A 16,207-nucleotide genomic window follows, 5' to 3' on the forward strand; every position below is an offset into this window, starting at 1 on the left:
CAATGGCAACCCACTCCAGTGTTCTTGCCTGGAGAATCCCAGGGATGGGGGAGCCTAGTGGGCTGCCGTCTATGGGGTCGCACAGAGTCGGACACGACTGAAGTGACTTAGCATAGAATAATTTATTCCTGAGATTTCCAATCTTTTTACTTACGTGAGCATATTTTTTTCATCTTCTGAAACTGTGTTCCATTTACCTGTTTTTTTTTCTAGATTACATAGCTTTGGATTCTATCTTAGACATTATAAATGTTAAGTTGTAGAGACTGTGGATGCTGCATTTTCTCTTTGATAAGAATTTGTGTTTTTATTTAATTCTATCATGTAATCAATTATCTTACTTGGACAAGAACCACAAGCTCTGTTTCTTGGGCAGCACCTTTGATCTCTGTTCTGATCTTTTGTCCTTAGTTAAGTTGTCTGGAATCTGCTATCATATGTGTGATTCAGGGTCAGCAAGAAATGACAGTAGACATAGTTTGGGAATCTCCTTTCCAGCTCTTTCCATTCCAGAATCCTCACCACTGTATGTTTTCTTCAGATTAAGTCTTCTGATTTCCTAGGCCATGAATATTATAATTTTTCCATGTTCTGATTCCATGTGACCTCAGACTAATTCATAAATTTGAGACTTACTCAGTGCAACTCCCACCTCCAAACAGGGACTCTTCACTAGACTTTCACTAGAGTCTACCCGCTCTGTTCACACTCCACTGCCTTTAAGTTGCTGCTTTCAGTAATACGTTCACAGTTTATGGTTGTTAACTGCTCAAGGATTAGAATTTTACTAATTCCCAGAAACAGAATTCACTAATGTACTTTCTAACTACCTTTCTGAGTTATACCTTTGCCTAATTTCACATATTCTGCAATTCAGATGTCAAGGAATTTGGTAAACCACCAACTGGAAACAACCAACTTCATATAACAGTTTACTAACAATATCACTCAATTTTTAATCTAACCAAAATTAGAAAAAATTAATTAATTAATACTAAGTTTTAAAATTACATCCCAACTTATTATACTTACCTAGCTCCCAAGATATCCTTTTTGGCAAGGCCTATTCCAGCTATAACTTTTACCCTCACAATTCGGGAATTTTCCTAAAATACAAAAATTTATATTTTATTTTCATGTAATTCATAACTTACTTAAGACACATATCTTTATATATATATATATATATATATACACACACCAAATAAAATAACAGGATATTAAAATTAATTGGAAGAATCTTTTTTCAGGAATTAAAATGACTAAAAGTATATAGAGAAAAATAAAAATTGTATTGTTATTTGTAATGACTGGATTATCTACAAAGAAAACCCAAAGAAGCTAGAGTCAAATTATTATAATGAGCAAAAATTTATCATTGTTGCCAAGAAAATCCAAAACCAAATTACTGGAACTTATATGGATTCATCATTTTTGCTAGGTACAGGATAACACAAAATTCAGAGTTCATAATCACTTGTACTAATTATTTAGACAGGTAAAATTATTTTTTAAATGCCATTCAATAAACTATTTTTTAATAAAACTATAATGTATTGATATTTTAATGTATAAAACATTAAAATTCTTGGGTATCATAATAGCATGATGAGGTTTTATATAAGAATATCTTATTTTTAAGAAATACATATTGAAGTATTTTGGGATAAAGTAAGATAAAGTTTGCAACTCATGCTTAAATGGCTCAGCAAATAAAAAGTTGAACATGAGTGAATGTGTGTATATATGGAAGTAAAGGGAATAACCAACTGTTGCCAATTTCTGGATCTGACTGATGGGTAATCAAGTGTTCATTACACTATTGTTTTGTTGTCCCATAAATCTGAAATTTTTTAAAATAAAAAGGTGGGTAAAAATACTATAAAACAGAATGCACATTTAAAAAATTCACAAATAAGCAAAACTGTTAGATACAGAGAAACAAAAGAAAGAGTGTCAAGACCTTTATGGATAAAATCTGTAAATAAAGAAAATAAGGAAAATATAAATAAATGAAGAAATTCACTATATTCATAGAAGTAAATATTGAATATTAGTATATATTTTCTCCAAAGTAAATTACAAATTCAATACAATTCCAGCTCCCCTCCTTAAATTCTTTCATAGATCTTAACAAATGATTCTAAAATTCATACAGAGGAGTGAGAATGAGTAAAGAAGTAAACAATAATATTTGATCACTATTTTATACTACATACAAAAACAAACTCCAGACACATCAAATTTTAACAATGAAAAAGAAAACTTTAAAAAATTCTTAAGATATTTTAAGAATCTTAAATGAATCTTAAATTGATTCTTAATTCTTCCAATTAATTTTAATGTCAATTTCTGACATTGAAGAAAGAATTTTAAAAAATACAAACTCTAATCGAAAGAGCTGTTAGCTCTGACACTAAAATTACGTATCCTTTGTGTGAAAAGAGATGCCATGAGCAAAATGAAAAAACCACGGGCGGGACACACAGGGTAGAAATATCTAAAATATATATACCAAGTTCAAATTATGATTATCCAGGATACATTATTGTTGTTCGGTTGGTAAGTCCTGTCTAACTCTTTGCAACCCCATGGACTGGAGCCCACCAGGCTCCTCTGTGCATGGGATTTCCCAGGTAAGACTAGTGGAGTGGATTGCCATTTCCTTCTCCAGGAGATTGACCCAGGGATCAAACCTGCATCTTCTGCATTGCAGGCAGATACTTTACCACTGAGCCACCACACAAGCCCATGTGGAATATATCAAGAACTTCTAAAACCCACAAAGTGATATTTAAACAACATAATAAAAGAAATCATACAGAATGGTCAATAAACATGAAAAGATCCTCAATTTCACCAGATACGAGAGATCTCTAGTGTATGTGCTGCCAGTACAAACACAACCAAGAACTCTAATACACTGTTCGTGAGAGTAATTTTGAAGAGATATTTGGCAATATCTATTGAAAGCTCTAAATCAATAGCCCAGGAATTTCACTATTAGATATAAGCCCTAGATAAACTATCACTGACATACATAAAGCCAACGATTTCACAGTAGCATTTATAAGATCAACAAATGTGAAACAAATGTGGCCTAACAGAGAGGAACCCAACTGGTTCTATTCTAAAATTACTCCATCAGCCAGATGAATAGATAAAAAAGATGTGATACACACACAAACACACACACACACATACATACAATGTATACTACTCAGCCACAAAAAAGAATGAAATTTTGCCATTTGCAACAACATGGATAGACTTGCAGGGCATTATGCTAAGTGAAATAAGTTATATAGAGAAAGACAAATATTGTATGATACTCTTATACGTGGAATCGAAAAAATACAACAAACCACTGAATATAACAAAAAAGAAGCAGGCTCAGACACAGAGAACAAATTAGTGGTTTCCAGTGGGGAGAGGTTGGGAGGGGCAATATAAGAGTGGCAGAGTAGCAAACCACTGGGTATAAGGTAGGCTCAAGGACGTATTGTACACCACAAGGAATGTTGCCAATATTTTGTAATAACTGTAAATAGAAAGTAACCTTTTAAAACCGTATAAAAATTCTAAAACATAATAAAATTATCCCGTCAGCAAGTAGTAGGTCATATTCCTTTCTGAGGAGAAATCTGGGTGGCGGATAATATACATATCATAGGTTATTTATTTATCCATTTCTAAATACTCAGAACCACCCTCATTCCTGGAAGTTCCATTGAATAAATATGATAACAGAAATATCCTCTAAGCTATAAAACTCAGATGACAAATTCATATAACACAAAAATCCTTGACTAGAGATACTAGATATTTTATAACTTTTCTCCATCACCAAATATTAAATACACAGCCGATCTTACAAGTAAAAAGAGAAATCCTCAAGTATCAGAAATAAAGGCAATTGAAAATCAGAGAGGAAAACATAAACTGAAATTTCTGTTTTCTGTGGGGACTGATTTCCAAAAATCTGAAGAGATTTACAGAACTACCATTTTTTTCTGGAAGGTCACTGAATAATTACGTCAATTAAATATTCTATTGGCCCTACAACTGAATTTTCCTATACTAGTTGACTGGGAAGTGGCTACTCTATTCAGTAATTAAGTAGGTACTAATTCCCAAGACTGATTCTAAAAATCATATATCTTTTCAGGGATGACTTAATAAATACAAATTTTTTCAAGTGGTAAATTATAATCAAAGGTGCCCTCAGAAAATAATGTTATTTGATAATCTTATCTTTTCTAAGTGCAGACAATTGTTTGTGATTTGTACATGATCTTAATTGAGGGAAGAAATTATCATTCTCTTCTAAAAAAAAGCTAATCCATATTTGTTACTGTTAATCCATCTCCTGACTTAAAAATCATCCACATTAGCCTCTACTGAAACTATCCCCCAGAAGTCTCCTGAAGAAATGTAGCAAGCATTAAATGAAAACAATTCCAAGGGGTAATAACTTACAGTCACAGACACATTTAACTTTTAAACTTTATCCTTGCATTTCACAACCACAAAAATGAGAACTACTTCAGATGCTGTGGTTAAATGATGTAAAGCTATATTGATTTAAGAGTCTTTCAGGAAACTAAATAAGAAATACCATTTATAACTTCATTTTATAAGTTTATGCTAAAAAATTGTCCCCACTGCTCTCTTTGATCACATCCATCATCAGAGATCACACTGATATTATCTTTGCAAATGAAGAAGGCCATATATGTTGCAACTAGAGACCAAACTCTTTAGTAATTTTAGAATTGACACTAAAAGTAGTATTAACAGAATTCCAGATAGTACTCAAATGAGTAAAAAAGAGACCAAAAAAAAAAGAAACATCTTTTCCTTAATCAAAACAGAGTCTTTATCCTCAAGCAGGCCAGGGCTCTTCACTAAAGCTGGACTCTCTCCCTCTTTCACTCATAAGAGAGCTTTACTGATTTTTGAAAGTGAAATGAAAAGGTTGCAACTTACAGGCAAAGATGTGTGGCTTTTTTCAAGGACAGGGGGAAACAAACTGGTAATATGTTATCAATGCAGGCAGCTTCAGTAATTAAAAGCAGCTTTCCAAAGGCTGAGATTTTCTCTACAATTCATGAAAACAGTGATGAATTATGCCTTAATCTTCTGTCAACCTCCCCCACCAAATAAATAAATAAAAACCAGGAACAGGAAATCCAGAGCTTTAAGTCTTTCCATCTCTCAAAGGTCTTGGGAGAATTTTTGTTAACCTCTTCATCCTTCTCCCCTCCTTTCATTGCCCACTCCCACCAGTCTACTTTTTAAAAAAGATATGTCCTGTGTTTACTTATCTCTGAGTTTTTATACAAGCTGGAGTCCCTCTGCCTGGGAGATTCTTCCCCATCCTCTACCCCTTCATTGTTAAAGTCCTACATCATCTGAGCAGATTCTTTAGAGACCGTTAAAAATGGAATTATTAATATTATTTAATGACAAAAAATAATTATAATGTTAATTGGAATAATCAAGTTGCCAAATGGTATCTGTTCTGTGACAACTCCATAAAATCATAAATTCAGATGGATAAAGTAAATATGCAACAATGAAAATAGCTACCATAATAATAATGAGATAAAGGTTTTAAATTTTAATTTAGGTTTTAAAGTTTAATTTAAAAGGTTTGGTATAGCTGAAGAGATGGAATCCCCAATCTCCGACGCCATCATGTCGCCCGAAGAGGAGCTGGACGGGTGCGAGCCAGACCCTCTCGGGAAGCGGCCTGCCGTCCGGCCTTTACCTTTGTTGGTCGGAGAAGCCAGTAACAACAGTCCAGGCTCGGACGGCTCGCTGCCCTCGACGCCGCCCCCAGCAGAGGAGGAGGAGGACGAGTTATATCAGCAGTCCCTGGAGATTCTCTCTCAGTACCTCCAGGCAACCGGCGCCAAGGACGCGAAGCCCCTGGGCGGGTCTGGGGCCACCAGCCGGAAGGCGTTGGAGACCCTGTGCTGAGTCGGGGATGGGGTGCAGCGCAACCACGAGAAGGCTTTCCAAGGCATGTTTCGGAAACTGGACATCAAAAACGAAGACGATGTCAAATCTTTGTCTCGAGTGATGGTTCATGTTTTCAGTGACGGAGTAACAAACGGGCAGGACTGTGACTCTTATTTCTTTTGGTGCCTTTGTGGCCAAACACTTGAAGGGTATAAACCAAGAAAGCTGCATCGAACCACTAGCAGAAAGCATCACAGATGTTCTCGTAAGGTCAAAATGAGACTGGATAGTCAAACAGAGAGGCTGGGATGGGTTTGTGGAGTTCTTCCATGTAGAGGACCTAGAAGGCGGCATCAGAAATGTGCTGCTGGCTTTTGCAGGTGTTGCCGGAGTAGGAGCTGGTTTGGCATATCTAATAAGATAGCCTTTTAAGTGCAATAGTTGATTCTTCAACCACCAAAACAGCCACCAAAATCACCACTGTGAACTCACACATATTTATGAAGTCGGACATCAGGCTGTGCAGGCCATCACCTAGCGATGGATAAAACCAAATGACAGGAGGATTGTGGCTAACAGTAATAAACACATGAGAAAAGTAATTTCCCTTGAAGAGTCAGTATCTGAAAGAAGCTGAGTTCTGTTTCAGCAACAGGCAACCTTTGGGAAGCTATGGAGATGGACATTTTGCTCAAGACTGTAGAGTGGAGAGACAACTCTCCTAGAACAGGAAATGGACAGGCTGGTCATAGATATGCCCACTGAATTCATAAACTTCTATAGTGTTAAAATATGCCAGTGGCATATGTAAAATTTAAGCTACAACTATGACAAGAAGCCTCAGTACTGTACAGCAGAGTGAAGGGAAGTTTTTTTTCCTCTCTAGTTAGCTTTCCCACGTGGGATTCTTCAATAGACCAAATGCTCAGGATGTTTATAGCTGTTCTACTTTGAGGGATTCTTATTTGCCTAATGTCATGGCCAAGAATACTGAAAGTTTGAATAGAATTACAAATTTGGAATGTTCAATTTTGAAAAACTTCTGTTTATCTATAAAAATTGTTTATAAGTTTGGAAATTAGTATTAATCAAAAAGATAAAAACAAAATTTTACTTTCATTTTTTCATACCCTTAAATTCAGTTTCTATAGTTAGGAACCTGTTTCTTACAGCTTTTCTATTCTAATCTTTGTTCTAGTCAATACTAGATTGTATACAGAACCAGCTGATGTAATTGTATGCAACCTGGTGTAGTACAACAATTCTGATAACTATGCAGGCTTTAATTTTCCTATCTTGATTTGGGTAAGTATTTCTTAAACTGCTGTTTGGGGTTTTTTTGTTTGTTTGTTTGTTTGTTTTAACCTGGGACTGAGAAATTAATGGAAATTAATCCTTTCACTTTGTTACAACCTGGGTTTTGAATAATTGAGTCAAGGTTTTAAGTTTTATTTTGGGGGGTGGACCACACAGGCTGATGACTTTCAGATGATGGGCTCTGATTGGGCAACTACTTATTTTGAATTCCTTCCATTTGTCCTAATTTAACTGGTGCAATTTAAACTGAGTTCATGAGCTCATCTTCAGAGCTGTTGCTAAAAGATTTTCAGGTGTTCCAAATGGGACTTATTAGGAATATGTATAAAAAAATCACATCAGGTGGATGAGAGACACTTGACCCCTATTTGCTTAATAAATTGTACAATAATGGCTTGGAAAAGCAAGCTATAGTCTAACCATGGTGCTATTATTAGGCTTGCTTGTTAAAACACAGGTCTAAGCCCAGCCTGTGAATAAAACAAATACTTATTTCATTAAAAAAAATAATAATAAAAAAATAAAAGGTTTGGTATAAATTTAAGTTTTTTTTTCCTTAAAAAAATGCCTGTCCTTTCTTTAAAGACCAAATGATATCTTTCTAAAACCCTTGATATGAATTTTCCTTCTCTTTGTTAGAGGCTCAATTACATAGCATCTATCACATACCATCTTGTATCTGAGGCAGTAAACTATGTATCTTTCTCTATTATTAAAATTGTGAAATTTTGAAGACCAAGAAACTCATCTTTATGTTTTCTTTGCATCCTCTATAGAACCCAGAAGATTACTTGGCAAATAGTAGGGGATGATAAATTCTTGATTAACAACAAATCTTTCTGAAGTAGCTGAAAGTAGGAATAAAGTACCAAATTAAAAGCAGGGGAAAGTCTGCACAAACAGTGAGCTCCCAGCCCCTTCACTTCTTGGGCCCAGAAGACTGGAAGACTTCTCTGTGAGGAAGTCAAAGGGGTTGCGGGTATATACTGTATGTGAGAATCCCACCACTATGGGATTGGTTCAGATAACACATATTGATAGGGTTCAGATAACCCTATTGTGAAATGCTCTAGTGAATAGTAACCGCCCACTCATATAAAGGATGGGACTAAATCAGGAAAGAGGAAGACAAGAGGTGAAAAAAAGCAGTGGATCCAACACAGAAAAGAGATCAAGAGAATTCTCACAATGCTGATAAATGGAATCCTGCAGACAATAGTGATATGATAGGTGTAGAGTGCAAGCCAGTCAGATGGAATGCAACATAGCAAGAAGCTGTCTCTAACAGAATGCAGAAAGGGAATGGACAGCATTCATTACATATGTGTGTGTGTATAAACACACTGAGTAGTTGTAAAACTTTCAGGCAGCTTGCACTCTAATTTGTGATGTTGTTTAGTTGCTCGGTTATGTTTGACTGTTTTGAGAGCTCATGGACGGTAGCCCATCAGGCTCCTCTGTCCATGGAATTTCCCAGGTAAGAATACTGGAAGACATCTTCTGCACTGGCAGGTGGATTCTTTACTACTGAACTGCCAGGATTCCCTTAATATGTGACAGTTGTACAGAAAATAAAAGCAAACAAAAATGTACAATAAATAATTATAAATATGGTACAATGGTTCAGATGTGAATAATGCTACATCTACATAGTGTAATAATATAAATACTGAATATTTACATAACAAAAAATGTACTAGGGTAGGAGGGAGGGATTTAGCTTTTTTTAATATAACTTTTTTTCCAAATTAAATACTGGAACCTGTGGCTTGATGGCAGTTTTCCTTCTCTGCTGTGTAAATTTACTTGAAACATTTTACAAAAGTATAAATGAAAATATAAATGCTAGATCATCTTTATTGAAAACTAAATGAAATCAGGGCTGTCCTAGTAATGCTGGAATATATATATGACTGCTATATATTTGCTACATATGATCAAAATTCCTCAGGAGTTTTTGGCAATAATGACTAGAATAGAAACTAGAATACCTAGAATTCTTAGATTTAAGAGACATTAGAGATTTTCAAAGTGTATTCCCTGGACTAGTAGTATGAGTTTAGAAACTCTGATTTTCAGAACCTCTTGAAATTTTCAGAACCTATTGAAAATAGACTACTGATGGGCCAGTAGTCTAACAAACTCTGCAGGTGATTATGAAGGATACTAAAATTTAGAACTGCAGATAAAGAGCATGAGGGTAAGAAAGAGAAGTGCTATAGTTAATGCAGCTGCAAGAGTATTCCTCATTTAAAAACTATAACTTTTTTATTCAATCACTGTGATTCATGGGGTCGAAAAGAGTTGGACACGACTGAGCGACTGATCTGATCTGATCTGAACCTCCCCCCAAAAGAATCTCATCATTACCTTACATCTTAACACTACTTTAAAATGTGTTACACCATACCAGACACGACTGAGCAACTTCACTTTCACTTTTCACTTTCATGCATTGGAGAAGGTAATGGCAACCCACTCCAGTGTTCTTGCCTGGAGAATCCTAGGGACGGGGAAGCCTGGTGGGCTGCCATCTATGGGGTCGCACTGAGTCGGACATGACTGAAGTGACTTAGCAGCAGCAGCAGCAGCACACCATACCTATGCTTCTGGGTTTCCAGGTGGAACTAGTGGTAAAGAACCTGCCTGCCAATTCAGGAGACAAAAGAGATGCAGGTTCAATCCCTGGGTCAGAAGCTCCCTTGGAGAAGAAAATGGAAACCCACCCCAGTATTTTTGCCTGGAGAATCCCATGGACAGAGGAACCTGGTAGACCACAGTCCATAGGGTCGCAAAGAGTTGGATATGACTGAAGTGACTTAACACACACAAATACCAATGCTTATTTATACATAAAACATGTCTGGAAGGAAACATATCAAGTTGATATCCTATATTTGTGGAAAATATAATTTCCATAAAAAAGATCTATAGATGAATGTTCATAGTAGGTTTATTCATAATTGCCAAAACCTGGAAACAAATGAAGGGTCCATCAAAAGCAGGGTGCATAAACATCTGGTAAATTCATACAATGGAACACTGTGCTATGCTTAGTCCCTCAGTTGTCTCCGACTCTTAGTGACTCCATGGACTATAGCCCACCAGGCTCCTCCATGGGATTTCCCAGGCAAGAATACTGGAGTGGGTTGCCATACCCTCCTTCACAGGATCTTTCCAACCCAGGACTTGAACCCAGGTCTCCCAAATTGCAGGTGGATTCTTTACTGTCTGAGCCACCAGGGAATCCCAAGAAAACTGGAGTGGATAGCTTATCTCTTCTTCATGGGATCTTCCCGACCCAGGAATCGAACCCGGGTCTCCTACCAAGCAGGCAGATTCTTTACCAGGGAAGCCTCAGCAATAAAAACAATGAGCTACTAAATCAAACAACCACATTATTACTTTGAAAAACATAACATTAAACAAAAGAAGCCAGACACCAAAAAGTAAATACTGTATGATTTCATTTAAACGAAGTTTCAGGACCAAGGCAAAACTAATACATGGCAATAAAAAGTTGCCTGAGTGAAGGTGAGAAGTTGAATGGAAGAAGACTCAAGGAAACATTTAGGAGTGAAGGAAATGTTCTACATCTTAATTGGATTGTCAGCTACACTTGGCTATGTATGTTGTTGAAAATCTTGTACATCAAATTGTACATTGAGATATGTGCATTTCACTATGGATAAATTGTACTCCTCCCTGCCCTCAGGAAAGAAAAGTAAAATAAAGACATTTTCAGACAAAAACAAAAACCAATGAACTTCATTAGCAGGAAACATTCACTGAAAGAAATTCTAGAGAATTTCTCCAGGCAGAAAAAAAAAGTCAACCCAGATGGAAAGTCAGAGGTATGGGAAGAAATGAAGAAATAACAAGAAAAGAAAATATTAAATACATGAGGAAAAACTTATGAGAAAAATAATAGCAATGTTGGTGGTGATGATGATGTGTGTGTAAGGTAACACAGGTAATCAGTGAGTTTCCATTCCACTTAGGATCCCATGCATGCATGCGTGCTAAGTCGCTTCAGTGGTGTTGGACTCTTGGCAACCATATGAACTGTAGCCTGCCATACTCCTCTATCCATGGGATTCTCTAGGCAAGAACACTGGAGTGGGTTGCCATTTCCTTCTCCAGGGGATCTTCCCGACCCAGGGATCGAACCCACATCTCTTATGTCTCCTGCACTGGCAGGCAGGTTCTTTACCACTAGTGCCACCTGGGAAGCCCTAGGGTCCCATACAAAATCCTGAATAAATGGCCTTAAGGCCGTGCCTCACTGGGGTCTGCTCTCCACTCCAGATTCAACTCCTGATACCGTCCCTCTTTGTCCAACACTCGAGGTGTCTTTACGGTCATCTCCATCTCATCTTTTGCACATGCACTTCTGTTTACCTAGAAGGCGTTTCCCCTTCCCTGCCTGGCTAACTCCTATCCATCCATAGTGTACTTCCTCTGCTTTTCCTCATATTCTCTCCCCTCCTCCCTATAAGACTAATTCTTTTTTTTTCCTGTAATATACTTTTATCTTACACACCTTTTCCTTTGTAACATTTATAAAACATTGATGTGTGATTATGTATTTAATGACCCTCTCTTCCTCTAGGCTATAAATTCAGTAAAGTCTGTTGTCCTTCATTATAACCAAATAGCCTGACTCAAATGTTCAACAAATATTTTTCAAGCAAATACAGAATTCAAGTACTTCATAGGTCCACTGAAAAGCTATAAAAAAAAACAAACAGAAGATTCAGAAGAACAGAGGAATAGTTGCAAGTTAATTCTGCACATGTTCCATTCATCCTCTTACTGAACAAGAATCTCATCTGTTATTCTATTATTTGAGCAACTATTCACAGTAGGACAGAGGAAAGACCATGACTTTGGTACAAAAGAGTTCTGGGTTTCAGTCCTACATCTGCTGCTGCTGCTAAGTCACTTCAGTTGTATCTGACTCTGTGCGACCCCACAGACGGCAGCCCACCAGGCTCTGCTGTCCCTGGGATTTTCCAGGCAAGAACACTGGAGTGGGTTGCCATTTCCTTCTCCAATGCATGAAAGTGAAAAGTGAAAGTGAAGTCACTCAGTCTACCTACTGAGATTAAGTCCTTGAGCAAATCACAATTTCAGATTTCCCATCTGTAATATGAAGATAGCAGTACCTAGTTTCTCAGGACAGTTGGGATAATTACAAAGTATAGAGAACACAGAACCTGGAAATCTGTGTATAGCAAGTATTCAATTAAAGGCAACTATGATTATATTTCAAATGACTTTTTCACCCTGGAGGAGGATATTTTCATTACAGCATCTATCTATACTGACATGATTGGTTGTCCACATTAGTCTTTTCGTCACTCCAACATGGCTCACTCAAGGAAAGTCAAGTATTTGGGTCAAGCCAGGAGGTTATGCTACAGATATATTTATTTCACAAAAGTCTCATCAAGACATTTTTGTATTTGTTTGTGCTGTGTCTTTCTCTCAGCATTTATCTGAAGATTTATTAACCTTCCAATTCATTTATCCTCTTAAAACTTTGACAGGATTGGGACAGAATACAGACTAAATGGAAGCTTCAAAAAGGAAGAAGTAACATTGATTCAGTAGAACAGTGAGTTTAGCAATTCGAATCAGCAATCTTATAGGTCTCCAGGTGTGGTAGAATATAATATTCTTAATACCAGATATAGCTAGGAGGTAGGCAAATAGCTGACTTAAATATCCTTTTCTGACAAATGTCAAAAACTTATGCCAGGTGTCCTATAAGTGACAGGGCCAGAATTACAACCTAGTCAAATTCCAATTTTTATACCCCTCCTCTCCCTAAGTGATGTATTTAAAGGGTACCTCCAAGATTCTATTCCCATGTGATATATGAATTGTTAATAGTTAGCTGTTTAAAAAAAAAAATTGTAGTCCCTTCTCTTCTCTTCCTGGTGCAGAGGAATCAACAGCAGGCCTCAGGCAGAGTTTGGGGGGAGCAGTAAGGTGCATGGAGGTGCATGAGCAGCAGGTCCACAGCATGGGGAACTGAGGAGAAGAGGAAGGTGCCATATAGAGAGGCTTCAGTAGCATGCCCACTGGAATGGGCCTCGGAGGACAGAGAGGAAGACAGTATGGACATACACGGCAGTGCTCCCACTGGCACCCAGGGAGCTAAACACAGGGTGCAGAAGTGGCATACCTGCATGACTGGAAGATCACTTATACCAGAAACATATGTAAATCGGGACTAAGCAAATAAGTAAATAGAATGAGGATAATGAAACTCAGAATTTTCACTGTTCGTTTTAGCCACTCAGACATGTCCAACTCTTTGTGACCCCATGAACTGTAGCCCACCAGGCTCCCCTGTCCATGGAATTCTTCAGGCAAGAATACTGGAGTGGGTAGCCATTCCCTTCTCCAGGGGATCTTCCCAACCTAGGGATCAAATCCAAGTCTCCTGCATTGCAGGCAGATTCTTTACCATCTGAGCCACCAGGGAAGCCCTTTCTAAAAACCATTTCCCTACTAAATGAACCAGTGTTTCTAGGAGAAATGGCTGATTCCAGAAAGTGCTGGACCAGGCAAAATATAAGAGGAGCCTAGAACATCTTCTGCCAGAAAAGTAATGAAGAGTTCAAAGAATGGTGGAGACTTGCCATAAGGACACAGGAACCTCCTTGGAAAAGCTTCCACTGGCCAAACCGAGATAGTTTGAGCCATAAAATATTTAAGGATAGAGATTAATTACAACCCATTGAACAGGTGGGATTCTACAGGTCCATGCTGATACAAATAAATAAACAGATAGCAAATGGCCAAGAAAGAAAAGGTTCTTCTTACACAAAACATCAATTAATAAAAATGGAAATAAAAACAGCAGCATTTGTTTCAGGTGAAAGTCATGGATGGATATTAAAACTAGTGGATGCAGATCTGATTGAGGGAGTAACAGGCAGGAAGGCCAGGGGTCTCCAAACGGAGGAAATAGCCTGCAAGTGTCAGACATTTTTATCTCTCTTAAGCGGCAGGAGGAAACAAACTAGCGATATTTTTTTTTTCCTTTTCTATACAAATTTAAAAGGAGGTTTCTCTTAAAATACTGTGTTGCCATACTGACACCTGGTTTCACCTGAAGTTAACTATTCTCAAACCTTGAGTTAACCGATCCATTTCTCTTATGGAAATGTTTGTCTTAAGCTATGCTAATGTACTATGCATTTACCGCAGACTCTGTCTTCAAGTCGGTTCTGCCTAATGGCTCAGAACCTACTTGACAAACCAGTATGTTATACTCAGAGATTGTTCCCCTAATCTATGTAAACTAAACTATTTGTATGGTAATCTGCCCTTCTACAAGATTCAAGTTAATCATTTTATGGGCCAGGATGAATCGTCTGGTCAAGATTATCCCAAAATGCATCTTATGGGAGAGGGGCCCAGTGCCATTCTGAGTTTTAAGACATTCCTTTCTTTCATTAACAGACTGCTAGTGACTATATTAACATCCAGCTAAAGACTAGCAGCGGGGTACTCTTTCTGCCCCCTTCTGATGCCTATGTCAGAAGCTTTCTCTATCTCCTTTATATTTTAATAAAACTTTATTACACAAAAGCTCTGAGCGATCAAGCTTCGTCTCTGGCCCTGGATTGAATTCTTCTCCTCCGGAGGCCAAGAGTCCCAGCATCTTTTCATTCAACAACAACCTTTCGTAATGAATGAGGAATGGGATACTACCACAGTCTCTGAATATGCCTCCACAAAATATCAATCAATTATAAAGGGAAAGCAGCAACATCACCAAGAAGAAACCTAGCAGACACCAAAATTACCAAGTGATCAAGGTTAAACGATGATGAGATAAGCCAAAATCAAGCACCCCTTGATATACCCTGAGAAAAATATGGTATTGACTCGATAATTCCTGCCCCCAAAGCATGGCTTTGACGTCATCCTGAGGAAACAGTAAACAGATCCAAGCTGAGGAACATCGACAGGTATACCCTGAGAAGAATAGAGTATTAACTCGATGATTCCTGCCCCAAAAGCATGGCTTTGACGTCATCCTGAGGAAACAGTAAACAGATCCAAGTTGAGGAACATTGACAGGTTATACAGCCTGTGCTCCTTACAGTTGTTAAGGATAAGAAAGACTGAGGAACTGATACAAAGTACATGCAACATACACTTCTGGATGGGATTCTACATTGTAAAAGAAGAGAAACTATTAGAACTCTGGTCAAAGACTGAATGGGATCCGTGGATTGGGTGTAGTGTCATAACAATCTTGACTTCCTACCTTAGAGGGCTGGATGGCTGTGATGCAGGAAAACATTCTTCCTTTAGGAAAATAAAGAGTATTTAGTGGTGATGGGAAATCCTACCTGCAGGTTTTCCTCAAATGGTTCCCAAAAAAGACTAATGAAAATGACAATTAAAAGGTTATGGAACAATTATGGTGAAATAACAACAGGTGGAGAATCTGCTTTAGGAGGATTTGGAGTCCTTTGTACTGTACTTCCAACTTCTCAGTTGGTTTAACATAATTAAAAAGCAAATTATTAAAAATGAACTAAATTTATCTACTTCCTTGTTCCCATGGAAACTCACAAAAAATAATTAGAACGATGCTGGAATTCAGTTCAGTTCAGTTCAGTCGCTCAGTCGTGTCTGACTCTTTGCGACCCCAGGAATTGCAGCACACCAGGCCTCCCTGTCCATCACCAACTCCCGGAGTTCACTGAGACTCACGTCCATCGAGTCAGTGATGCCATCCAGCCATCTCATCCTCTGTCATCCCCTTCTCCTCCTGCCCCCAATCCCTCCCAGCACCAGAGTCTTTTCCAGTGAATCAACTCTTCGCATGAGGTGGCCAAAGTACTGGAGTTTCAGCTTTAGCATCATTCCTTCCAAAGAAATCCCAGGGCTG

General features: G+C 37.7%; 1 protein-coding gene and 1 pseudogene across 2 annotated transcripts in view; one reads left to right on the forward strand and one right to left on the reverse strand.

The window, feature by feature from the left end:
• NEDD4 (neural precursor cell expressed, developmentally down-regulated 4, E3 ubiquitin protein ligase) overlaps window positions 1-16,207 on the reverse strand; it is a 144,959-nt gene that overhangs the window by 124,394 nt on the left and 4,358 nt on the right. The window contains exon 2 of one of the 2 annotated variants that reach the window (XM_010836785.1): window positions 1,033-1,106. In XM_010836785.1, coding sequence (XP_010835087.1) covers window positions 1,033-1,106 — 74 coding nt within the window. Of the gene's footprint in view, window positions 1-1,032; window positions 1,109-16,207 lie in introns of those variants that run through there. The other variant, XM_010836787.1, reaches the window with a different exon arrangement.
• On the forward strand, window positions 5,647-6,472 carry LOC104986281 (annotated as a pseudogene).

The sequence above is a fragment of the Bison bison genome, unplaced genomic scaffold (assembly GCF_000754665.1).
Source record: "Bison bison bison isolate TAMUID 2011002044 unplaced genomic scaffold, Bison_UMD1.0 scf7180017864066, whole genome shotgun sequence".
Classification (NCBI taxonomy): domain Eukaryota; kingdom Metazoa; phylum Chordata; class Mammalia; order Artiodactyla; family Bovidae; genus Bison; species Bison bison.